The 26,651-nt window shown below is 39.9% G+C and overlaps 1 protein-coding gene across 1 annotated transcript in view; it reads left to right on the top strand.

Moving 5' to 3' along the window:
* dock4b (dedicator of cytokinesis 4b) overlaps window positions 1–26,651 on the top strand; it is a 173,618-nt gene that overhangs the window by 96,017 nt on the left and 50,950 nt on the right. Inside the window, 18 exon segments of the mRNA XM_020614412.1 lie at window positions 3,913–4,083; window positions 6,469–6,661; window positions 11,276–11,412; window positions 13,720–13,854; window positions 14,499–14,597; window positions 16,741–16,835; window positions 17,001–17,076; window positions 17,540–17,640; window positions 17,884–17,942; window positions 18,598–18,746; window positions 19,047–19,132; window positions 21,169–21,264; window positions 21,371–21,431; window positions 22,338–22,431; window positions 22,677–22,825; window positions 24,254–24,340; window positions 24,521–24,625; window positions 24,916–25,057. Coding sequence (XP_020470068.1) covers window positions 3,913–4,083; window positions 6,469–6,661; window positions 11,276–11,412; window positions 13,720–13,854; window positions 14,499–14,597; window positions 16,741–16,835; window positions 17,001–17,076; window positions 17,540–17,640; window positions 17,884–17,942; window positions 18,598–18,746; window positions 19,047–19,132; window positions 21,169–21,264; window positions 21,371–21,431; window positions 22,338–22,431; window positions 22,677–22,825; window positions 24,254–24,340; window positions 24,521–24,625; window positions 24,916–25,057 — 2,035 coding nt within the window.

The following is a 26,651-nucleotide window of genomic DNA, read 5'->3' as shown; positions in this document are numbered from 1 at the left end:
GCCTCTCTGCTGTCTCCTTGCAGCTGCTACCCACGCAATGCTCCCAGTACCCCATAGAGACTGTGTCTGCCCCCCGCCCATCTAAATTATATAAATCAAGAATCAACTCCAGAGGAGTTATTCATAAGAACCTAATTAAAATTAAGACAACTCCTCTTATAGTAGAAAAGAGGACAATCACATGTGGACTATTAAATATCAGATCTCTCTCATCTAAATCTCTGTTAGTGAATGATTTGATAAGTGAACATCACATTGACTTATTGTGTCTTACTGAAACATGGTTACAGCAGGAAGAATATGTCAGCCTAAATGAATCCACTCCACCTGGTCACAGTAACTGTCACATCCCTCGAAACACAGGCCGAGGTGGTGGCGTGGCAGCGATCTTTGACTCAAGCCTATTAATCAACCCTAGACCTAAACATAGTTATAACTCATTTGAAAGTCTCACCCTGAGTCTCTCACACCCAAACTGGAAAACTCAAAAGCCTGTTCTGTTTGTCATTGTATACCGTCCACCTGCTACTTATTCAGAGTTTTTAAGTGAATTCTCAGACTTTCTGTTTGATTTAGTGCTTAGTACAGATAAAATAATCATAGTAGGCAACTTTAGTCCAGCATCCATGTAGATGCTGACAATGACAGCCTCAGGAATGCATTCTGTTCATTATTAGACTCAGTTGCCTTTTCTCAAACTGTAACTAGGTCAGAACTCCACTAAGTCAGAAGAGTTTTTCATAGCCTGGAAAGATAGTTTAATAACATATAAGAAAGCCCTTCGTAGTAATACATTTGATACCATTGCCCCTCTGAAAAAGAAGGTAGTGAAACAGAGGAGGCTAGCCCCGTGGTACAGCTTGCAGCTCCGCTCCCTAAAGCAGGCATCACGAAAAATGGAAAGGAGGTGGCGCTCCACTAAGTCAGAAGAGTTTTTCATAGCCTGGAAAGATAGTTTAATAACATATAAGAAAGCCCTTCATAGTGCCAGAACCGCATTTTATTCATCACTGATTGAGGAAAATAAGAACAACCCCAGGTTTCTTTTCAGCACTGTAGCCAGGCTGACAAAGAGCCACAGTGCTGTTGAGCTTAACATTCCCTTAGATCTCAGCAGCAATGACTTCATGAGCTTCTTTACAAATAAAATCACAACTATTAGAGAAAAAATTGGTCGGACCACTCCCACAGCTCTCGCAGATGTGCCATCTACTACAATGGCTTTAGAAACATCTGTAAGACCTCATTTATACTTGGACTACTTCTCCCCTATAGATCTCTCTGAGTTGACCTCAACAATTGCTTCATCTAAATCATCAACATGTCTCCTGGACCCCATCCCGACCAGGCTGCTCAAAGATGTCTTTCCCCTAATCAACACATCCATACTAGATCTGATTAACCTCTCTCTATTAACAGGTTATGTTCCACAGGCTTTTAAAGTTGCAGTAATTAAACCTCTACTCAAAAAGCCTACTCTTGACCCAGGTGTCCTAGCTAATTATAGACCAATATCCACTCTCCCATTTATTTCCAAAATCCTTGAAAAAGCTGTTGCAAAGCAGTTATGTGACCACTTGCACAAGAATGATTTGTTTGAGGATTTTCAGTCAGGATTTAGAGTCCATCATAGTACAGAAACCGCATTGGTGAAAGTCACCAATGATCTTCTCCTAGCCTCGGACACAGGACTTGTCTCCATACTTGTCCTCTTAGATCTCAGTGCTGCTTTTGACATCATTGATCACAGCATCTTACTGCAGAGACTTGAACATGTTATTGGGATTAAAAGAACTGCGCTACGTTGGTTCAAATCTTATTTATCAGAAAGATTTCAATTTGTTCATGTTAATGATGAATGTTCCACACAAACTGAAGTTAGTCACGGCGTTCCACAGGGCTCTGTTTTAGGTCCAATTCTCTTCACTTTATACATGCTCCCTTTAGGCAATATTATCAGGAAGCACAACATAAATTTCCATTGCTATGCAGAAAATACTCAGTTATATTTGTCTATGAAGCCAAATGAATCAGATCAGTTGGTCAAACTTCGAGCATGTCTTAAAAGGCCTGGATGACCTGTAACTTCTTACTTTTAAACTCTGACAAAACTGAAGTCATTGTGCTTGGGCCTGAAAATGCTAGAAATCTGATATCTAATCATATATTTACTTTAGATGACATAGCTCCCGCCTCCAGTACTGCTGTGAGGAACCTTGGAGTCATCTTTGCCTCCAATACTACTGTGAGGAACCTTGGAGTCATCTTTGATCAGAATATGTCCTTTAAATCACACATAAACCAAGTCTCTAGAACTGCCTTCTTTCACCTGTGCAATATTGCAAAAAATCAGGAGCATCCTGTCTCAAAGTGATGCTGAAAAACTGGTCCATGCATTTGTTACTTCCAGGCTGGACTACTGTAACTCTTTACTATCAGGATGTCCCAATAATTCCCCAAACAGCCTCCAGTTAATCCAAAATGCTGCAGCCAGAGTACTGACAGGAACTAGCAAGAGAGATCATATCTCTCCCATATTAGCTTCTCTCCACTGGCTCCCTGTAACATTCAGCATAGAATTTAAAATCCTTCTCCTAACATACAAAGCCCTTAATGACAAGGTTCCATTGTATCTTAAAGACCTCGTAGAGCCTTATCATCCTAACAGAGCACTTCGCTCTCAGAGTGCAGGTTTACTTGTGGTTCCTAGAGTCCACAGAAGTAGAATGGGAGGCAGAGCCTTTAGCTATCAAGCTCCTCTCCTATGGAACCAACTCCCAGTCTCAGTTCGGGAGGCGGACACCCTCTCTACCTTTAAGATTAGACTTAAGACTTTCCTTTTTGATAAAGCTTATAGTTAGGGCTGGATCAGGTGACCCTGAGCCTTCCCTTAGTTATGCTGCTATAGGCCTAGGCTGCTGGGGGGCTCCATAATGCTCTGAGTTTCTCTCCTCCCCTCCCCTCTCCTCTCCTTTCCTCTCTCCCTATGCTTCTATATGCCACCATTACACATCACTAACTTTGTGTCTCCTCTCTCCCATAGTGTGTTCTCTGTCTCTCCTTGTACTTTTCTGCAGGTAGCCCTGGCTCTGGAGCTTTATGTTTCCGATGAGCAGTCACCGGCCACATCAACCTGACCAGTGTTCGATTGTTTGTTGTGTCCTGTTGCTTTTCTTCTTTTGTCTCTCCTCTATCCACTCACCCCAACCGGTCGAGGCAGAAGGCCGCCCACCAAGAGCCGGGGTCTGTCGGAGGTTTCTTCCATTAAAGGAAGTTTTTCCTCCCCACTGTCACCAAGTGCTTGCTCAAGGGGAATTTGTTGGGTTTTCCCTCTGTAATAATAGTGATAACAGGAAGGTCTAGACCTTACTTTTTAAAGTGTCCCGGGATGACTTTTGTTGTGATTTGGCGCTATACAAATAACATTTTATTTGATTTGATTTGATCCCGAAATACAAACAAACAAACCTGCTCCCTCTCACACTCTTGCTAATTTATCTCCCCATCAGCAGCGAATTCATCTCGACACTATTCATTCCCCTCCTCTGTGTGTTACGCTGTGTACAATTTTAATCAGCAGAAATGCAGTGCCTCTGGTGCTGGGAATCCACATCATATTATTCTGACTCATTCAGATACGACAGAAAAACATATTGCAGTTTTTGTAGTGCAGTTTCTTATAACTTATTCTACACCAGAAGTGAATGCTACTTTGTCATAGAGTAAATAATAAATGATACACGACATGTATAACATGTTTAATACGTTGCCTGTTAAACCGATCTGTATAATGTTTTTAATAAATAAATAAGAACTGCTTTGTCCTTTGTCTATTTTTACTAGAAAGGAAGTCTGGCTTGCTTGGCTTATTATTACCCAACAAATCTTAAATATTTGTTTTCTGCCTTTCAGGCCAGCAAGTACATCTTCAAGTACATTATCCAGTCTCGCCGGCTGTTTTCATTAGCGACAGGAGGACAAAATGAGGAGGAGTTCAGAGTCTGCATCCACGAGCTTTTCATGTCCATCCGCTTCTTCCTCTCACAGGAAAACAAAGGCACCAGTCCTGTTGCACAAACACAGGTGCGTGCACAGTATGTGTGCTCCTGTTCCATCCATGAACATGTCTCAAGTCCTCTGTAACTTTTTGATCATCAAGTGTGCATCTCTGTGTGTCTGTGGGTGCATGTGTGCCACATTGTTTTCTTTCCTGAGGACTCTTGTTAATGCAGTTGTGATGGTGAGAAATTGCCGTAATTGAACCTCATGCTGCCAGAGGGTCTGGAGTTGGAATAGGACTTTCTGTGGCAGCCTTTACTTTTCCTCTGGGAGGTCTGAACGGCAGGGGAGCTGCCTTCACTGGTTCCAAACAAGACCAAAACAAGCAAGCTAAACACTCCAAAGATAATCCTAATTACACACAGGAAAAAAAACAGCTTGTGTCGTTTTGTGTGCCCTTTTTTTTTGCACACTCGTCAAAGAAATGTCTTTACTTTATTCATTTCTGATCAAGGAGGTTTGTTTCTGCTTGCCACCCATGACTTTACTGCTGCATCGTTTCCTGATTTTCCAAACTATGGGGCATGCCAAGGGTCATAATCACAGAATGTGTGTGCATTAATGGCGCATCTAAAAATTTGTGGTGTTAAAAGAAATTTGCGCTAACGCCTTATCACGTTAACGTTGACAACCCTAATATTTTTATGCTTTTGTCCCTATGGTACCCACATGTATGTCTCTTTCTCATAATTCTTTTTTTACCTTCTTCATGTCCTCCTCCTTTTCCTTACTGCTTTTCTTGTTTGGTTGTTCTGTATTCTCATTTGCCTTTTCTCATCAGGTTTATTACTCTGCTGGGTTTTCTTTTCACAGCTCATTTGAACAATTATAACAATCTACTCAAGACAGTGACAGAGGGAGTTATTAAAAGCAGCACTCTTGTTACAAGCCCTCTAGTCACTTTTCACAGTCACTTTGTAATAATTTAGCCTCACTTTGCAGTCACGAGAATGAGATTATTAGCCTAACATTATCTATTCCAGCTCTGTCCTCTCCATATAGTCTGAAAATCTCTGCTTCATTCCTACACTGACTTCTGATCATGACTAATCTATACTGTCAACACAACAGTAGCTGTGGAAAGATGCAGGTCAGGTGATTGCCAACACACACACGTAGACATAATGAAGGGCCTTTGACCCGAGCTTTATAATACGGTATAACATCTGATTTGTAGAGAACTAAACCCACAGTTTAATGTTGTTTCAGCTATAATAGAGACTATAGCTTGCTAGAATGGTCCCTCAAGATTGTTTTATTTATGTTGTGAATGTCAGTAAGAATTTCTGCAGAGAGGTAATTTAAATTGGGGAACAAGTGGTTTCTCTAGAAAATTAACACAGGATTGTTTTTATGTTCCTAGTATCTCATGCACAGAGCAGTTAGAAAGCTGAAAGTTGTAATGTATTTTTATTTTCAGTTTGGTATACTTTTCATCTGTGTTATATATATTTTTAAATTTAATACAGATTTTATTATCAAATAAATTCAAATTAAGATATTCATTATCTCAAGGGCCCTTTATCAAGCACTGTGTTTAGAGTTGAGAAACTCAGAATTAGCAGTTTCCAGCAAGAAGCCATTTAAAATTTGCAGTGCTATAAATCTCTTTGCTCCACTGAAACCGAAACACTTGTGACATTGAAACAAGGTGTTGCTGAAAAATGGTTTCTATTGTCTGCCAGCCTTTTCTGGAAAAAAAGCCACTCTAGATTTTGGTAATCTTCATTTTTCAGCGATGCATTGAGGATCTGACAAGAACAAAAAACATCAGGCAGAAAGCTGCAAAAAATGCCAGACAGCAGTCTCAGTTTAATCCTTTAGTTTAATCCATACAATCCCCTTGACTCTCACGTTTTCCAACAAAATCAAATCAAGGCCAGCAGTTCATGGCAAAATATTAAATATTGACTTTTGTTGTACCAGTAAAACAGCTTTCCATCAACACAGATACTGTATAAATATGGCGTGTATAGAGTTTTAGGTTTCTTTTTATGGTTTTCATTTTACAAATATTTCCCACAACCCCTCCCTCCCTATCTATCCCCTGTCTCTTCCTATAAATCCCTCATAGGCTCCTTTAAGGTAGTTTATTGTACTTCACCTGACATAAATCCAACAGAAGCAACAGCAATGAACTCCTTTATGGTACTGAATATCATTATTACCAAGCATTGTCCACTGAGTGTCAGAGGGCTTCCGCATCACTTTGAGAATGAGGGTCCATTATATGTTATTCTCATTTAGTGGAGAATGTAGTAAAACTAATGAACAAACACTTAAAATAAAATGTGGATGTATAGTCATATCCTAAAATACTCCTGTTTCGTTTGACTTACATTTTTGCTGCTTTTGGTTACTACCAACAAAGTACTTCCAGTCATTCACATGATTGCCATCTTTGTCTAGGCTGTGTTCCTGCGGGCATTTCCCGCAATTTATGGCGAGTTGCTGAAGATCTTCACAGTGCGGGAGGTGGCCAGCTTTGCGAGGGAGACACTGGGCAGTCTTCCCGCTACTGTCCATGCTGACTGCCCCGTGGAGGCTGTCAAGCTGCAGTGCATTGCCAAGACTGTGGAAAGCCAGCTTTACATAAACCCAGGTAAAGATGTGCACACAAAAACAGATGCACAGTTTATGTGCACTGCCGTCACATTGTAATTAAAGGTGTTTTCACACTTGGTCACACTTTTCAAATGGAAAAAATGGACTCAGTTCTTATTGTGTTTTCACTTTGAGTACATTTGGAAGAGGACTCAGTTCTCTTTCTGGTTCATTTCAGCTCTGATAGGGCCTCAGTCCTCTTTCTGTTCATACGATATTGACTCTGGAGTTCTCAGACCTTTACTGATTTCACATATGTCTTTTATGTCAAAGGATTCTCTACCTTCTCTCTTTTTGTCGTGTGATAAAGTACTCTGATGAGGTTATTTCTCCCTTTTGATGCATCACTGCAGTGGGGTCCTAATGAAGCTCCTCAGTCTCTGAAAACTGAAAACCCTTAATGTGTGTCTGCATTATAGATGGTTGTTGATGTGTTTTTTGTTCCATATCTGGAGAAGTGCAGTAGTTTCTTGCTTGCACTAAACTACTCATCCATATGGGTATCATTAAGATACTTAACAGAACTGCTACAAATATTGCTTATTAATTTGGTACTTTACTTCTATCGGTAGTTTTTGTTACTTTTTTAAGTAAAAAAAAATTTAGAAGAGTGTTAACATTGCTTTATTTCTTATTTTCTCATATTTTCTGTTAACATTCTTGAGTAGCAAATTGCAACAGCATTGTTTTGAACAAACCACTAGACTACAGTGTGATTATTGGGAAAAAAAAAAGAAACTGAAAATGACTTTTTCTTTGACGGTACTTTTACTGTGAGGTGCCTCCAGCCCCCAAATCATTATATCCGCCCCTGCTCTGAGCACTCTCAAATTAAACTGAACTTCTGAACGACAGTTCACATGATGCCTTGACCATTGTATATTGAATATACAAATGAACCCTTAACAGTCAGCTGACTAATGGTTATTTTAATTGATTAACCCATATTTGTGGGGTGGGGCAGCTGTGGCTCAGGGGCAGAGCAGTCGTCTCCCAACCAGAATGTTGGAGATTTGATTTGTGGTGCCTACAGTCCACATGTCGAAGTGTCCTTTGCCAAGACACTGAACCCCAAGTTACTCGATGGCCAGAGTAGTGCCCTGCAGGGACAGCTCCACCATCGGTATGTGTATGAATTGGAACCCGAGATGGCTGCATTAGTTCTGTACAGGAGACAAATTCACTGTGTGAATAACATACTTGGCCAAATAAAGTGATTACCATTATGATTATAATTATCATTGAGCCCATGCACAAGGCTGCTTAAATAAATAAGATTCCTGGGCAAGGAGAGAAACTGCAAGCTAGTCAGTGGAAAACTGCATTTCTCCATGATGGACTTGCGCTAGATACTTCAACAGATTGCCAGTGTTTCCTTGCATGCAAAAAAACAGAAGCGAACCTGGAGCACTTTGTCTTCACAATGGACATACTGTATTAACTGACTCACATTGTGGACTTGAAACGAACCAAACTGAGATCCCCTTGGGAGGTGGTCTCAGTGCAGCCTATTTCAGAGGGGTCTGAGTTTGTTTGGAGCGTTCATGTTTACACAAAAATGCTGACTAATCTCTCTGAGTTCATTTTGAGGGATGAAAGAGACCAAGTTTGAAAACATCCTAAAGCTCATAAACACAAAAAAAAGCCCATTATATAAAAAACTGAGCAAATAATGCAAATACAAAAGCCTTGCATACAGATTAAATATGCTGACAGTCCTCAGTTTGCCTTGCAGTTTGTACACACAAGCTATCAGTTCATATTATACTGATAGCTTGTGTGCTCCTGCAGTGCAATCATCTGAGAACACACCTTGGCTAATTGTTACCCCACAGTGCACCTAATTCCATGTCATTAAATTGTTCTTAATAAAGGCTGTGCACTGAAGCAAATTACTGTGTAAGTGTTTTTTCCCAGTGTGCTCCCAAAGGCTACACATAACAAGGAAAACATCCCTCATGCAAATCACATTAATGTTACTGTGATGGAGAGTTGCTCCGTCACGATGTCACAAAGTATGTAGCCTACACAGACATACATGCGCACATACATGAATTAAAAGGAGTGCCATCACTTTTACATGCGCATATAGAAACAAATCCATAATGCGTTATTACTTACTCTGCATTATCAGGAGGCAGCTGGAAAAAATCTGCAAGAGGCCCAAGCAAAGCAAAAGACACTTGGTATGACCAGCAAGCATGTGGCCGAGATCTACAGCCAGGGTAACAGGTGCTTTTGCTTCTTCCATCCTCCAGCTCTAAGTTGTTGGCTAAATGGCAAGGACCTTATACCATCACTTGACAGATGGGGCCTGTAACATATGAGGTACATCATCCTGATAAAAAGAAACTTCAGCAGACATACTATGTCAACCTTCTGAAAGAATGGAAGGAGCATAGGGCACCAACTGCAAGGTCATGTGCCTGGCGGAAGTAGTAGAGAGGGAGGAGGATCCAGGGGTTATTGAGACAGAGACATCTCCTCCAATACTCACTCATCTTCCTCAAGAACAAGCTTCCCAACTGCATCAAGTTTTCCAGGAAGTACCCTCGCTCTTTGCTGCCAACCCAGGCCGGACTAATCTTATCGAACATGTGATCCGCTTGAAGAACAACCGGCCTATTCGCCAATGGCCTTATTGTGTCCCACAGCAGTTGGTGAAACAGCTACAGAGATAAGTGGAGAAAATACTGGCATTGGGTGTTATTGAGCCATCAACCTCAGAATGGTGTAGTCCGGTTGTCATTGTTGACAAAAAAGATGGGTCTTTATGGATCTGCATTGATTTCCGAAAGCTCAGTTCCATTTCTGAGTTTGATGCCTACCCTATGCCCAAAATCGATGACCTGCTGGAGAAGATTGGGTCTGCAGTGTACATCACGACCCTTGACTTGTGTAAGGGATACTGGCAGGTGCCCCTGGAACATGAAAGTCGACCATACACTACTTTCCACACACCTGCAGGGTTGTTCCAGTTCACCGTGATGCCTTTGGTTTGCATGGGGCACCCGCAACCTCCCAAAGGCTCATGGACAAGGTTCTACTGGTTTGTAATGAGATCAGTGCTGCCAACCTTGATGATGTGGTCATCTTCAGTCACACGTGGGAGGAGCACCTCCAGCACCTAAAGGAAGTCCTAGGGAAGATCCAGGGTGCTGGGTTGACCCTTAACCCTGATAAATGTCAATGGGCCAGACAAGAGGCACTTTACCTTGGTTACCAGCTGGGAGGAGGAGAGATGCAACCCCAGACAGATAAGGTGGAAGAAATCCAGAGCTGTCCTCGTCCTTGTACCAAGACGGCTGTGTGATCCTTTTTAGGGTTAGTAGGGTGATATCGCAGATTTGCACCCCAGTTTGCAACGGTTGCAGCTCCACTAACTGCATTAAATGCCAAGAACCAAAAGAACCTGGTAATGTGGAATGAGGAATGTGAAACTGTCTTTCATACCTTGAAAGCTTGTCTGTGCTCCTCACCAGTGCTTCGGAGCCCTGACTTCAGCAAGTGGTTCTTGATACAGGTGGATGCGTCTGCAGTAGGCCTAGGAGCTGTTTTGGCACAGGGGGATCCAGGGGAAGAGCAACCTATCCTGTATCTTATTCGAAAACCTCTTCCCAGAGAAACCAGGTATTCAGTAATAGAGAAGGAAGCACTGGGCATCAAGTGGGCACTGGAACAGCTAAGGTGTTACCTGCTTGGAAGGGAGTTTGATTTGGAGACCGACCATTGGGCATTTACGTGGATCAATTCCATGAAGGATCATAACAGCCACCTAACACAGTGGTATTTGTTGTTGCCGCCCTATAATTCTGCCACTCATCATTGGGCAGGCTGGACCAATGCGGTGGCGGATTATCTTTCTAGGTTGCCAAGTTCCGGGACGAGGGGGATGATGTGACGGAGTAGCTCTGTCATGAGTGGCTGATGAAGTATGTAGGCAAAAGGAGCGCCGTCACATTTATATGCGCATAGAGAAATCAACAATGTAGTTAAGTTGCGTTATTACTTACTGTGTTTCATATCGTTGTTGCTGGGATGAGTGTTTTGTTGTCATTTGTCTGTTGAGTTATGTTCAAACATTGCGGCCATCGTTAAATATGGTTGTGTGTGTCACATGAGTAGTCGTCACTGTGACTCGATTGGTATGGGGCAGAGCCTAGGGTATTAAAGGCAACCCAAGTTCCGCTGTGGAGTGGTTGGTATTTTGAGCTGCATAGAAGGCTGTACCTGTCTTGCTGATGACTGCGGTGCTACTTGTTGCATGTTTTTTTGGAAGAATGTTTTAACCTCTTTGTAAATATCTGCATTTTTTTTATTTTTCACATTGGGGATGAGCACAATAAATTATTGGTTTGCACTGCATTTGCAACTATGCCATCTTTTTATTTTTTCCTTAAGAACCACATCACAGTTACACAAATACTGAATTATATTTACATCTAATTAAATCCAGGAAACATCATGTGTTCATGAACACAAAAGAATGGAAACAGAAAATGAATGAAAATATTCCCCATGTTCTCTTTTATGATGTCTCTTGGTTGTTTATCTATTGTGCATCATTATGTCTTTGACATGTGACAGCTCACTGTGTGTATGTGTGTTTCAGATTCACGGTGCATCCTGTTGCCGGTGGTGCTCCGAGTCCTCCAGGCCCACATGCAGGAGCAGAGGGACCTAGTGATGTGTGCTAGCATCCTCACCAGCATGCTCTCCCTTATCAAGAAGGAGGAAAATGGCACAACAGTGAGTATTGCAATAAGAATCAAGTGCCTTTATATCTGTAAAAGCCCCTCTCATTGCTAAAAGAATTGTTTAGTCTTTTGGGAAATAAACTTAATCACATTCTTGCCATCCCTGGTAGGCTAGTGGTTAAGGCACAGCGCTCTCACCGCTGTGGCCCAGCTTTGAGTCAGGGTTGCATCAGGAAAGGCATCTGGCATAAAACACCTGCCAAATGTCAACAGTGAGTCATCAGTGTGACAGTTCGCCTTGCCGACCCCTAAAACTGGAAAAGCCGAAAATGACTTATTCACATTCTTGCTGACTGTTAGATGAGACGTTACCACTGTCATGTGGAGTGAGCTTAGCTTAGACTAGAAACAGGTAGTCAGGCTCTGTTCAAAGGTAACACATACCATCTAGAGCATATCTAAAGCTCACAAATTATCACGCTATATCCCTTTTGTTAATTCCGTACAAAATCTGAAGTGTCATAGTGACAAGACTTTTTACAGATGATTAGTGCCAGAACGGGGCAGTCACTTCCTGTAGTCCTATCGTCATCGTGAGGTTGCTAGATAACCAGAACAGTGGCTCATTATGCAGGTCCAAACAGAGTCTGTGGATTTTTTTTCACAGTTTTTTCGGGTGGAAAATCTGTTGGGTCCCGTGGATGGTTTTTTTTTTTTTTTTTTTTTTTGTAATTGAAAAGGAAATATTCATTTAGCTAATGATTTATTTTTTGAGCAAACGTAAGTACAAAAATGCATTAAAACAACCTAAAATAATCTTGAGCAGAGTGAAATAAATCTCATCTCTTTATATGAACTTTTAAATTTGAGAATTTTTTATTTCATCAATATTTCCACCAGCATTAAATATAAGGACACATGGCCACTGAAATACAAAATTCAATTTCTTTAGACATAGGCTACTGACCGACTACCGTGTAAAAACAGGAGCATGTGGGGGGAGTTGGGATAATGGTGCACATTTTCAGACAATCTCATCAGGAATCATCATTAATATCTTTGTTAATAGACATTAACCAGGGTTGTTCACATAGGCTACTGAGGGGAACAGCTCTAGAAGGTGACATGAGAAGTATCACAGATTGTTGTGTAATGAATGAAAAAGAAGCACTAGGCAGAGATGTGATGTGAATCTCAGATCCTTGGCTTAGAAATTGACAAAAAAAACATTCAGAACTGTTCCACACATACAGGTGGGTGGCAAACGTGCTTATAATATGAGCTTCTACTTTCTTTTCAAAATTTGCTAAAAATCTGCGGAGGTGACGTCAGAATTCTGCAGGCACTAATTCCATTTGGGCTTGCTCATTAGTGAGTCAGACTAGATGTTTCCCCAGGTTTACATTCGAAGCTAACTAGCTGCTTGCAGTATCTTCATATTTACCATACAAACAACTGGAAAACATCTATTAAAGGTAGTCAAAGCTAGATAAATTATTCTTACAGCAATTTCCTTGCCAGTACATTGCAGCAGCAGATTGCTTTGTTGTGTGTATATGGTCAATTAGTCTTGGTAACAGGGACATTGGCAGCCCATCAATTTAGCGATGGGTATTATTGAATTGGCAGTGACTTGGAGCTGTGCATGTTTGTGTGTGTGTGTGTGTGTGTGTGTGTGTGTGTGTGTGTGGGTTTGCTGTCCCTCTGGTAGCAAACCGTGCAAGTCAGGCACCCCAAGCTACTACACACACACACACACACACACACACACACACACACACTGACACCACATCTAAAGGGAAGTGACAGCAGTGGCAGCAAATGTGCCAGTCTGAAGCTTCTTCTCATTATCACTCTGTCAAAGACCTGTCTGTCTTGTCAGGGAAACTACAGGGAAATGCACTTACACACACGCATAAATCTTTCAGCTGTTTTTTTTATTTTACCTTTTATTCTTTTCCATTTTCTATCTGAATTTATAGTTTTAAAATGTTGCTCTTAGAAATGAAATGTGTTTTATGTGCCCACACTTTTTGGTTCAAGACTCATTAAAACTGCCATGAAATTAAGATTATACAGTAAAGGGTGGAGACTGTGGCTCAGAGGCAAAATGATGTTAGTAGTTAATCACGGTTCAAAGATGTGTTGGAAAAAAGCAAGTGGTCTAAATAACTTCAAAAGAAAAATGTATTCACTTTTTGAATGACAAGGATCAAGGTCCTTGAGGTTTTAGATTTGGATCTTGGCTAAAAAAGGAGTCTTTCTTTTCCTCTGTATATGTGAATACTCTTAAAGTGAACTGTGACTATCACCTGTATTTAATTTGAATTTATGTGTGTGTCTTATTCCTATTGTATAGGAACCTGTAGTGTCTGAGGAAGTGGAGCTAATTGTGGAAAGCCTTTTGGAAGTTTTACTGAGGACCATCCTGGAAATTAGCAATCGGCCGCAGTCCACTGGACCTGCTATGAGACTACAGTTCCAGGATGTTACTGTATGTGTGTTTTACTATGTACAGTACAGTATGTGTCAGCATGTGTGCACATGCCTGCCTGCTACTGTAAATAGTTTGGGGACTTAAAAAAATGTGCAAGAGTAATTGTAGATTTTTAAATAAAGCTGTTGCTCTGACAACTATAATTCCACTGACATTAGTAACATTAATGGAAATAATTAAGATTGAAAATACAACGCAGCATGAAAGGGAATGGGGAAGTGAATGATAATGGGATCATCATTTTGATCACCGATGATCAGTGTCATCATGGAGACTCGAGCAGGGGTGGAGGGGTATTCCACTCGTAATAGAGTTCTACTAATATTGCTAAAGTTCTATCCAGTTGCTAGTAGAGGTTAATAATAAGGGGTCAAGGACCTTGGGGGTTGATTGGATGTAATATAAATGTTCACAGTCATTTTCTGAATATTGTGACTCTCCCCTACAATAGATACATACAATAACTTGATATCATAATGTATTTACATTTCATTACAATTTGAATATTTCTTCTTAAATCTTTTAAACACAGTAGTACATGGACCCCTACAGGACAACTATGCAAGTTATAAACATGCTGTGGCATTAATATTGATGAGCATACATACTTTCCTTCTTCTGTCCATGTGTTGTCCCACCAGGGAGAGTTTGTAGCATGTTTGTTGGCACTCCTGCGACAGATGAGTGACAGACACTACCAGAAGCTGCTGCAGCCATTCAGCAGCAAAGACGACCTGAGGGTAAGACTACTATATAACATCTGTCTGTCTCTCTCCCTCTCTTTTCATACTCATCTGTCTGTGGTAATGCTTCTGTCATTGTATGTCTGTGTGTGAATCTGAAGTGACAGAAACGACAGATGTTTGACTCCCACCTGCATTAGAAAATGCCAATAATGTAACCTTTGTGTAATTTATTAAATTCAGTATAAAGCTGATAGATGCCACATGTTAAAGGCAAATACATTTGAAAAGCTTGTGACGATTACATGTATGTTTATCCCAGGGGAATAAGACAACCAAAAAACTCTTCCATTTACTTGCAGAATTTGAAATATATGTACACACAGGGGGGGCACAGTGGCATGGTGGATAGTGCTGCCGCAGAGCAAGTAGGATCCAGGTTCAAGCCTGTGCCAACCCAATTTTTGCCACAGCAGTGTGGGGTTTGCATGTTCTTCCTGTCTCTCTGTGGGTTCTCCCCAGGTACACTAGCTTCCTTCCACAGCACAAAGACATGCAGCTTAGGTTGATTGGCGATTCTAAAGTGCCCTGTAGGAGTGAGTGTGTGTGTGTGTGTGTGTGGTTGTTTGCCTACATGCCTACATGTCAGCCCTGTGATAGACTGGCAACCTGTCCAGGGTGTAGCTCACCTCTCACCCAGTGTCAGCTGAGCTATTCGTAGGGTCCAGCACCCCCATGACCCTATTCAGGAATAAGCGGTATAGATAATGGATGGATGGGTGTACACACACACAATACAGTATATATTTGTATACTGCATGAGAGGTTACATACTGTATATTTGTATGCACATTTACAAATGTGTTACTGATGTTTGCTCAATATCAGAAACAAGAGAATATAATAGGCTCTTTGTAGCTTGAGAGCACTTATTTTATTATTCAAAGAAAGTCTCTCAAACTGATGGAGCAGACACTGGGCTTAGATAAAAATTGAAAAATACTCATAGAATTATAGATACTCCCTGTAATGTTCTGTATAGCTTTTTATAGCCCCATTATATAATAAATCAGGTTTTAAATTAGGTGAAGATGATAGTGTTTCAAATTAGTCACATTGTAGAGGTCATATAAAAAGCCCCTTTGAATTAGCAAATTCACTGCAGCACATTACTTTTTTCCAATGAACTCAGTATTTGTATATTCAGAAAGTGTATAATTTTCTGATTGATGGTACAAGAACAAATAGATTGAAAAATGTTATCTGATATGCATTAAATTATGTTTCATTTTTATGTTGTTAAATTAAAATTGATTTAAACTGAGAGACACACAGGAGTTGATTGTTTCAGAACCACGGAGAGAGACTTGCACAGACTGCATGTTTCAGCAGCCAGTTCTAAACTACACACTAAGGCCCAATCGCAGTTCACCCCTCACCCCTGCTACTTAGCCCTGTCCCTCCATTTTGCACGTTCACATGTAGTGGTAAAAGTGTCCTAATTCTCTTTAGGATGGAGGAGTAGGGCGAAGGGGTATGACTGCATAGCCCTTCAAACAGAGGGTTTTTAGAGGCTCAAAACCAAGTGGTATGAGGCTAACTATATAACAAGTTACCTGCAGTCAATGCTACATACCTCAAACTAAATCACTAACATTCTCTTTTGCCAAAAACATATTTCTATCCTTGTATTTTTCTTATTAACTGTTAAAAATCACAAACCAATGCCTAGAGCCCAAGCAAGAGAAATCTCCATGGTTGAAGAGGGCATTGTGCACTTCAAACGTTTCGATAACAACTCATCGCATCTGTTCATCAACCATTGTTATTATCTACCGATGATGCTGAGAAGAAGAAGGTTTGTCCCATTTCATAGGGGAAGATTTCAACCACTGCTCCTTGTAACTCTGTTTTGAGGGTTAATTCAAAAACGAGGGAGCACTTGAAAATGAGAGGAATGGGTAAAAATAAGACATAGGATTGGGCCTAATTCATACTAAAAAGGTAGCTGAATATACTGTCTAACTATTCATGATAAACTACCCTTTATTTATTTATCATGTAGGAAATGGTGACTTTAATTTAGAGTATTTCAGCACCATGGAGAGAGACGATGAGAAAGACTGTACACAAACTTGCGGTTTTGAACAAATGAAGATTTGCGTTCCTAATGAGATTCTCTTCGTTTTGTTTGTTCCAGGACTTCCTCCTTCAGATCTTTACTGTCTTCAGGATCCTAATCCGACCAGAAATGTTTCCTAAAGACTGGACTGTCATGCGGTTGGTCACAAACAAGTAAGCCCACATACATGAATCTGTACTTACAGATTCACAGAAAATATATAAATGAGGAAAGACATTTCATTATTACTCCACAAAAGGCCAGTTTCTGTTACGTGTATTATTTCATGATAATGCTTTTGCACCAAGGTGACACCTTTTTTTCTTTTGTTCTTCTAGTGTCATCATCACAACTGTCCTCTACCTTTCTGACGCGCTGAGGAAAAACTTCCTCAATGACAAGTTTGACTACAAGGTTGCAGAAATCAATGATATGTGTCTGTGTGTCAATCTTAGCAATGCCACAGTACTCAAAATATTTTGTGTGACACGCTCAGTTGTTAATTCTGTTTGTACATTGCTCTTTTCAAAGCAGACACCTTCATAGTGACTCAGACCTGCAAGCTAAAGCTAATGCCATTAGTCAGAGGCTTAGGGCAGGCAAAAAAGATCTAGAAGCTAAGAAACAAAGATGGAGCCCCAAAGAAGGAACAGCAATAAAATAGAAGTGCTTTCTTTCATTTAAATACTGTACCTATACATTTCATATTCCTAACTTCAGTAAACTGCAACACTTTTTTTTGACTGGAATTAACAGCTGCTAACATTAACAACTGTCATTCAGTAATTTATGGATGACAGTGGAAAGTAATATTTTTTGTAAGAATTCCTGAAAATGTAAGCTTGAGGAAGATATTATATATTTTGCTCATTTATAGGTGTGGGACTCGTATTTCTACCTGTCTGTAATATTTATCAACCAGCCCTGTCTTCAGCTGGAGTCCTTCTCTCCCTCCAAGAGAAAGAAGATTCTGGAAAAGTAAGTGTCGTATTCTTTGCCGCACACATTAGGAAGGCCTGTAATAAGCCATGTGCTTATTCAACACACTATCCTGTCCTGCTCCTCACCTCACCTCAAAACAGACACACACACACACACACACACACACACACTCATAAACTGCAATGTTGGTCACATACAGTATTATGACTTCTGTGTAGCTTCTCTCAGGTTTTACCTGCAGCAAGCACACATTTCTAACCATGATATTTTATAATGTAGGTATGGAGACATGAGGGTGATGATGGGCTGTGAGATCTTCAGCATGTGGCAGAATTTAGGTAATGTGGCAAAAATTTTGTTATGTTATAGGGCAACTGCAAATAAAGTACTATAAGGGCACTTGTCTGTCTTCCATTACAACACTATGTTTCTTTTGCAGGCCTATAATAACAAACCATCTTCTGATGCAAAACTAATGTTCTTGAAGTTTTGGAGAAAGTAAAGTCAAATGATCTCTATTTCTTTGTAGTCAAGCTGATGGGAGCTATAAAAAAAACAACTTTTTATGCCAAAAACAGTGTCACCATGGCAACCAATTGGATGCCTCACTCTGTTGTGTGTGACTGCTTTTGTTCTGATCTGTGTCAATAACGGATTTGCACAGGTTTTTTTTATAGTAATTACCAGTGTTTATGTGTATTTAAGTGTGTTTTTAAAATGCATTTGAAGTCACTTCATTTTTGTTTTATGTAAGTGTTTCTGTTAACAGTAGTAAATAAAAATATATACAGTGTGATTATTTAGTTAATGAAAATACAGCACCATATAAATTGGTGTAGTGCACTTAAACCAGATTATTAGAGCAGTTATTATTGTTGAAAGTTTTGAAGAAAGAGCGCTTGTAAGAGCAGGCCAAATTGCATCAGACAAAGACAGAACTCTGTGGTCTCAGTGAGAGTCTAACTTATGTGTTGACCTGTGTCTGTCCTCCAGGTGAACACAAGTTCAACTTCATTCCAGCGATGATTGGTCCATTCCTAGAGGTGACACTAGTGCCTCAGCCTGATCTGAGGAATGTCATGATCCCCATCTTCCATGACATGATGGACTGGGAGCAAAGACGCAGTGGCAATTTCAAACAGGTACACAGGTGTTAGAAAGTGACTGATTCAAAATGATATTTACACATAGTTCACATGATTAAATCATGTGATAGTCATGGAGAAATAAGACAAGCCACTATTACCTCTTTCATCAAAGCAGAATTAAGTCTTAAAACAAACACAAAAATTACAGATGGCTGACTATGACATGACGTGATTTAATCTAGCACGTTTCTGTTTTAAGCTCTAAACCATCCTTGCTCTTCTTGCCAGTATTTTATTGATATCATTTGAAATGGCAGCCTGTTGGAGATTTGATTCCATTTTTCTTCCTTACAGGTGGAGGCCAAGCTGATTGACAAACTGGACAGCCTGATGTCTGAGGGTAAAGGAGATGAGACGTACAGGGAGCTCTTCAACAACATGTGAGTTAGACAAAACAATAGAAACAGAAAATATGGAGCTGAGTTGAGTATAGGTGCATCGTTATTTATGTTGTTTAATTGCCTTGGAATGGATCAAGAAACAGGATGTCATGTTATTTGGCCCATGGTGCCACTCAGCAGCTGAACCAGCTTCACACTAAATAAATTTGCTTGGACAGAGGGCAGCTCAGGATAGCAGGACCCTTCTACTGACAGACAAAACATCTCTTTATGGAGAATAATGACCTAAAGGATGTGGCCCACACAAGGCCTAATTGGGTAAAAACTCATAGATTGTTTGCTTCAGTTAAGGGCTGTTTTATCTGTAAGTGGATGTCTAAGTACAGTACAGTACTGTATTCTTCTTTTGAAAATGACCTTTTAACTGTGAAAACCAAATAGCACAGATAAGAGCATGAAAGTTCACAGAAGCCCTCTTCAGCCACAAAAGATGATAAATATATAAAACTATTAAATCTATGACAGTACAAGCTGCTAATAAGGAAAATGTTTTTGAAAATTTAGTAAGTATGAGTGACATTAGTCTTCAAATATGCATCCCTTTTATTAGTATTCAATAATAAGCCTTGGGTAGTCCCTTATTTGAAAGTGTTGATATACAGTAGATTGATGAACTAGTAGCCAGAAATAAGTGACTGATATTCAGTTACCTTCATCGTCACTCACACCTCCACCATGGCAAGTACTCGCCCACCCTGTCCTGTTTCCAGGTTTGTGGTCCTGCATGCTTAGTGTATGTGCTAACACTAGAATGATCCCCAGATACTTACATGAGAGGGTCAGAATATTAGGAATACCTCTGAATATAATGTCATCCAGTACAACACCACCTTTAACTATGACCTCAATAATAAACATATAATTCAATTTATACATTTATGACAATTTCAACAAAAACAAACGTTTTGGGCTTCATAAACATAGATGTTAAGGTGGAAGTGTTGCATTGAATTGCATACATTTGTACAGGTGTACCTAATAAAGTGGCTGGTGAGTGCATATCCTTGTCTCTTTTGTGGTTCTGTGCCTTTTCATATTTATATGAACTGCTCTATTTGGACTTGGAAAACAAAACCTGTACATTTCAACTTGGCATCTAAAAACATTATTTCATTAAATGAAGTCATATTTCTGGTTCATATACATTGTAGTATCACATAAATGTGTAGTATCAGTCACTATACATCTGCTGTTATTGTCCCTTTGTCTTTCATAGTCAATCATTCTCTTTCACACCATTTATAGTGTAAATGTAAAACATGAAAGAAAGTAGATGTAGGTATCATGTTCTAAATATAGTATCTATGCCTAATGTACTGTATATTGTGCAACATAATCTAATTATGCATTACAAATCATTATTAAATTGCCATTATATTATTAAACACGAAGTTAGTGATATGGTTATGTTTATATTTTTAACATACTTTATCTTTTCTTGCTTAATTTCTTATTTTAATTTAGTTTCTTTATTTTCCTCCACTAACTCCTAAACTAACCTGTGTGCGTGTGTGCTAATATTAATCATATTAATATTAATTTATTCTGCCTGCGCTTCCCGCCTGGAGTAGAATTCCTCTCTTTGGTCCGTACCCTAGGTAAGATGCTCTCCTCTTTGTTCTCTCAGTGTCATCTGTGTGAAGGGGGGCGGGGGGGTGGGCATTAAAATCAGCTGAAATCCCACTGCAATTTATTGGTTGTCATGTGTTTGTCTTCTTAACCACCCAGTTGAGATAAAATCCTAAAACTGTATTTAGGTGTCAAAACAGTAAATAAGCTATTGTGAATGTTTAGCCACTTTGGGTATTTTATTTTGTTAACTCCCACAGGCCAACAAGCATAGGTGACACTGGTGTGACTGGGAATGATTTCCTCTTTGCTTTACCTCTTTTTCTTTCTTAGTATTTTTTTTCTTCTCTTTGTCGCCATTCTTTTCCCATTTGCTCTCTTTTATCTCATGTCTCTTTTGGTCTTTACATCTCTTCTCTCTTGCTCTCTCTTCATTTGTCCTCCAGCCTGCTGAAAAAAATTGAGAGAGAGACCTGGAGGGAGAGTGGGATCTCTTTGATTGCTACTGTCACTCGCTTAATGGAAAGACTGCTGGACTATAGGTGAGAGTGCACACTTAAACCTAGAAACACACATTCATACATTCTTTATCCCTTTTAATCATGTCATATCATTGCATGTGTCTTATGCCTTCTGTTTCTACATCAGGGATTGTATGAAGCTGGGAGAAGTGGATGGAAAGAAGCTTGGCTGTACTGTCAGTTTACTGGTGAATAGCAGCTACATCCTCTGTGTTCCAGCTTCTTTTTGGTTGTTTAAAAGATTTTCTAAAACCAGATTATGAATTATTTATTTAATATATCTTAATGACCAGTCAAAAGTACTTTCACCATATGAATATTTTTGGATCAGTTTAAATGCTGAGATGACAATGTGCAAAAATGGATAAAATCAATGAAATGGTGTGGTGCAAGACCATGAAATAAGTCTCTTGCTGAAAGATTGATACCACTCTCATATCTGTTTGTTAAATATGATGATGGTTAGATTAGTCTAGCTGAAAGAGTTTAAAGGTAAAATATCTGTCCACCTGCACCTCTAAAGCTCACTTTAATCCATACTAAAACAAAGTGTAAAAATCTGGAGTCTCCTCTGGTTGCCTGTCACTGGACAAGAAATAGTACAGCATATAATACCATAACTTGTCATTTTTCATTTAGTTTTTGTATTAAAAACATTTGAGGTTTTTAAAAAAATTTTTAATTCATGTTTTAACCTGTGGACAGAAACAGACTAGTTGTTTCCTCCTGCTTCCAAGTTAAACAAAATAAATAAGTATGTTTTTCAAAATATCAAAACTATTGCTCTGGTTAATTTTCATCTTGTGCTACGGATACAAATCCTGTTAAGTTTTCATATTTATAATAATGAGATTTGTTTGTTTGTTACTATTGTCGGTCCTTTTGCCTACTAGGTAACTGCAGCCATGTGCAACAGCACCTGGGTGTGTAGGCTGACAGATCAAAAGTCACTGCTAATCAGCAGCAGAAATGTATTACTGAACTTCTATCATACAACAATCCCCTTCATTTGCATCAGGTTTTATGATCCCCTTCTCTCTCTTATGATTCGTTTTGTCCTCAACCATCTATGAACCACCCACTGCTCCTGTCAGAACTTCTACAAAACTGAGTTAAACAAAGAGGAGATGTACATCCGCTACATTCACAAACTGTATGACCTGCACTTGAAAGCACAAAACTACACAGGTATGCTTAAAGGAATGGCCTTAACATAGAGCATATGTGAGTATGGGTGTCAGCATGTGTGGGCAATGCAGTTGCTGCATGGATGAGTTTCTGGAATGGCCAGTCATTGTCTGAATGCATTGTTCTGAACTGTTCCCATGAGATGTGAAGTAATTTCAAAGATGTTTCTAAGGCTTTCAATTTTCATGTTTTCCTCAAAATGTGCTGTAGATGTATATATAATATCTTTGCTGTCTGTGTCACAGAGGCGTCATACACCTTGCTGCTGTATGATGAATTACTGGAATGGTCAGATAGGCCTCTAAGAGAGTTTCTCAACTACCCCATGCAGAGCGAGTGGCAAAGAAAAGAGTATCTACATCTCACTATTGTCCAGAACTTCGACAGGGGCAAGGTGAACTTGTGCACACACATGTCTTTTCTTCCACACAGTTCCATCCTGTCCATTTGAATTGCTTTGTTGATGTGACTGTTTAACAGAAACAAGAAAATTCCTCTCCTCAACACATCTGTAGCACACTGCAGGAGTATTTACCTGCAGCATTGCAATCTAATATTCAACCTTGTCTTTTTTTTTTAGAGAAATGTATGGGAAAAATCAATTAAATAATTCAGTTAACAACACTGATACTTTTTTTGAAAGTACTTGTTGCCAGGCTAACATCCAGCAGCATGTCACCTACTCATGCATATTCTAAACTGTTTTAAAATATAAATGTACCTCTAATTCATACTTGAAATGAGCACAGCCATATAATTAATAGTTAATTTGAAAAATAGGTTAGTCTTAAATACACTGAACAGATTTATTAAAAATTAATGCTCAGTTCAGCTAAAATGCAGCTCCAACAGAACAGAAGGTGAGAGAACAGGAGTTCCCTATTTGTTTAGTGGAGATGTGATGTCATTTACATAAAATTAAGTCCATTCTTAAGAGTAGACTAGAACAGATCTACAAGCAAAATGTGTGTCACTTGCAGTGAGACATTTAATTTCTACCTGTCTTGAACAGTGACAGTGGCTCGAGGCATCAACAATAATCAGTCGAGTCACTGGTGCCTGTAATTAAAGTGGGATCCGTATCACCCTACAATACCCTACAATATTCTACACCATCCCTCTCAGAAATACTGTGGGAGGTGATGATGGGAAGTCTGTTCAGTGAAGCATGGAGCACATTGGTGGCACTGGTTTTAGCAATGAGTGACTGAGACTGACAGCTTAAACAGAGCTCTGCTGATTCAAGATGCAGCATCATTTGATAGAAACCGTTCCCAGGTTTTGCTTTGTTTCTGTTACTCAGGAAGTATATTTTGCCTTTCTTCCTCCCTCTCACTCCTCTCCTCAGATTCTTTCTCCCATGGAAAAAATGGCATTATGCAAACACACACAGTTAAAACTAAATCAGTGTTCATGATGAAATAACCTAGCTATACAAAATCATTAAAGCTGCTGCCCTCATTACTCATAGTGGAATTTTCCTTCACATTAATGAGCTATGCCATCTGCCAGTGCTGTCGCACAGGGATTAACAGTTAGCAGAAAAGGAAAGCTTTTCATTTAATTAGCAAGATGGCCGGCTGCTGCATGTACCTACATGAAGAGGCTCTATTTGACTCTTTATATTGTTGACTCACCACTGCCCTCAAGTGGAGGCAATGTAGTTGAGTAGCAGCACTGCAGAGCAAGTGACTCAGATTCATAAAGCTTTCTAGTTCCAGTCAAATGCTTATAGCTTCTTTTGATTTTGTATTTGTTGTCACTGTGTTTAAAGACAGAACACTGAGCTTGAGGATAAATAAGTGCGTTTTTATGTCTTCAGTGTTGGGAGAATGGCATCATCCTATGCAGAGAGCTGGCTGACCAGTATGAGTCTTACTACGACTACAGGAATTTGAGCAAAATGCGGGTAAGTTAGTAGTTGAATTGCTCGTCTTGTGTGTGATGTGGGGGTCATTCAGGAAAAGTACCAAACATAAAAGAAGGACATTTGTTTATATTATACGGCTATATGCATATTTGAAATAACTGAGCTTTTTTGTGGCATACTGTGAATGTTGTTATATACTATCATTGTTTTCCTTGCAAGATGATGGAAGCCTCTCTCTATGACAAGATCATGGACCAGCAAAGACTAGAACCTGAATTCTTCAGAGTTGGCTTCTATGGAAAAAAGTTTCCTTTCTTCTTAAGGGTAATGAAATCTTTTTTCTTACGGGTAAATCTTCAGATTCCGTCTGTGACATTAATAGGAAGTCGCAAAACACTTTTACTCTCTCCAAAGAAAAAAGAAGCATGCTGAAGAATGGACATTTATTAGATAAGACTTCTCCAGTGTGACATGACATTCAATTCTGATTCAGTGCCATTAAATAATGTAACAAGACCTGTGCTTGGTGGAGTTTGCAGATGAGGCTGCAGGTACAGTGTGTGACCACTAGATGTCAAGCTAAACCCACGCTGTCCTCTGCTCCCCCTCTGCAGAATAAGGAGTTTGTGTGCCGCGGCCATGACTATGAGAGGCTGGAGGCTTTCCAGCAGCGGATGCTCAATGAGTTTCCCCATGCCATCGCCATGCAGCACGTCAACCAGCCGGACCAGACCATATACCAAGCAGACGCACAATGCATCCTTGACTATAGAAAGAGGCACATACAAAATTCATTCCCACAAGCATGGACACATTCATCCATGCTGATCAGTGAAATGTGTGGAACGGCATGCAAACTAATAGTATAATCTATCCACACACAGCATGCTAAATGTTTACATGCAGCTCTTAATTGAAATGAAACATGTGCTATCACACACACCACACTTCTCTCTTCTTCTCACAATCTTGTCATTAACCTAACAGATTTACAGAAATGTACAGTCATACTGTATTGTGTATTACATGCAGTGTACAGGATCTCATGAAAAAAATTGCTCTTAAACAAGCATAGCTATACATAGGCTTAAACACAAACCCTATAACAAGGGCCATACATCAAGTCAGTGCCTCACATGGAGAGCAATACTCTTTATTTCCAGGCAATGTTCAAATTCATCTGTACAGTATGAGAGCTCTTTTAATTATTTACACTAATGTATGGGACTACTGTTGGCCTGTATAGAGGAAGAGAGAGGGCAAAGCATAGACTCAGTGACAAGATGCCATAAAGAATGAAGAGAACAGCACCAAAATAAGAGTCAATTTGAGGATCTGTTTGTGCTTTCCATAGTATTCTTATGTGTGCATCTGATATCCTGGCTGCATACATTTCCCCTTTCTCAGAAAGACAGCGATTGTCTGAATAAATTAGCATACTGCTTTGTTATTATCATGCAACACTAATTGACTGTCTCTCTGTCTCACACTCATGAGTGTATATACGTTAGATCTTCTATTTCTCTGGTGAAGTCGCTTATCAGAATCAGAATCAGTTTTATTGGCCAGGTGTGGTGGACACACAAGGAATTTGACTCGGGTATATTGGCTCTCAATGTGCAAACAGTAAACCAGCATAAGGCTGTGTAATATAACAAAATAAGCAGTATTAACAGCAACACTGACAGCAACAAACAGTGCAAACAATGCAGAATAAGCAGTATAAACAGACAGTAAACAATGCAGACAACAAGGAATGTTTGTTGAAATGAGATATATAGGGATAAGGGATAAAGATAGAGTACTTAAAACTAGAGACCTGTACGCATCTGTATGATCTGTACAATATATATATACACAGGTATTGCACTGAGGGTTATTGTCCAATCATACTGCCGTGGGTTAAGTGTTCATCATTGTGATGGCCTAGGGGAAGAAACTGTGCCTGGTTGTCTTGGTGCACAGTGACCTGTAACGCCATCCAGAGGGGAGGAGTTCAAACAGGTTGTGTCTGGGTGTGAGGGGTCTGCAGTGATCCTCTCCGCCCTCCTTTTGACCCGTGAGGTGTACAGGTCCTCCATGGAGGGCAGGCTCACACCAATGACCTTTTCTGCAGTCCTGACTGTCCACTGAAGTCTGTACTTGTCCTGTTTGGTTGCTGAGCCAAACCAGACAGTGATGGAGGTGCAGAGAACAGACTCGATGATTCCTCTGTAGAACTGTATCAGCAGCTCCTGGGGCAGGTCGAACTTCCTGAGCTGGAGCAGGAAGTACATCCTCTGCTGTGGCTTCTTGGTGATGGTCCTGATGTTGGACGTCCACTTCAGGTCCTGGGAGATAGTGGAGCCCA

Source organism: Monopterus albus, unplaced genomic scaffold, assembly GCF_001952655.1.
Source record: "Monopterus albus unplaced genomic scaffold, M_albus_1.0 scaffold145.1, whole genome shotgun sequence".
NCBI classification, from domain to species: domain Eukaryota; kingdom Metazoa; phylum Chordata; class Actinopteri; order Synbranchiformes; family Synbranchidae; genus Monopterus; species Monopterus albus.
The sequence above is the reverse complement of the archived record's forward strand: the minus strand, read 5'-3'. Positions and strand labels throughout refer to the sequence as shown.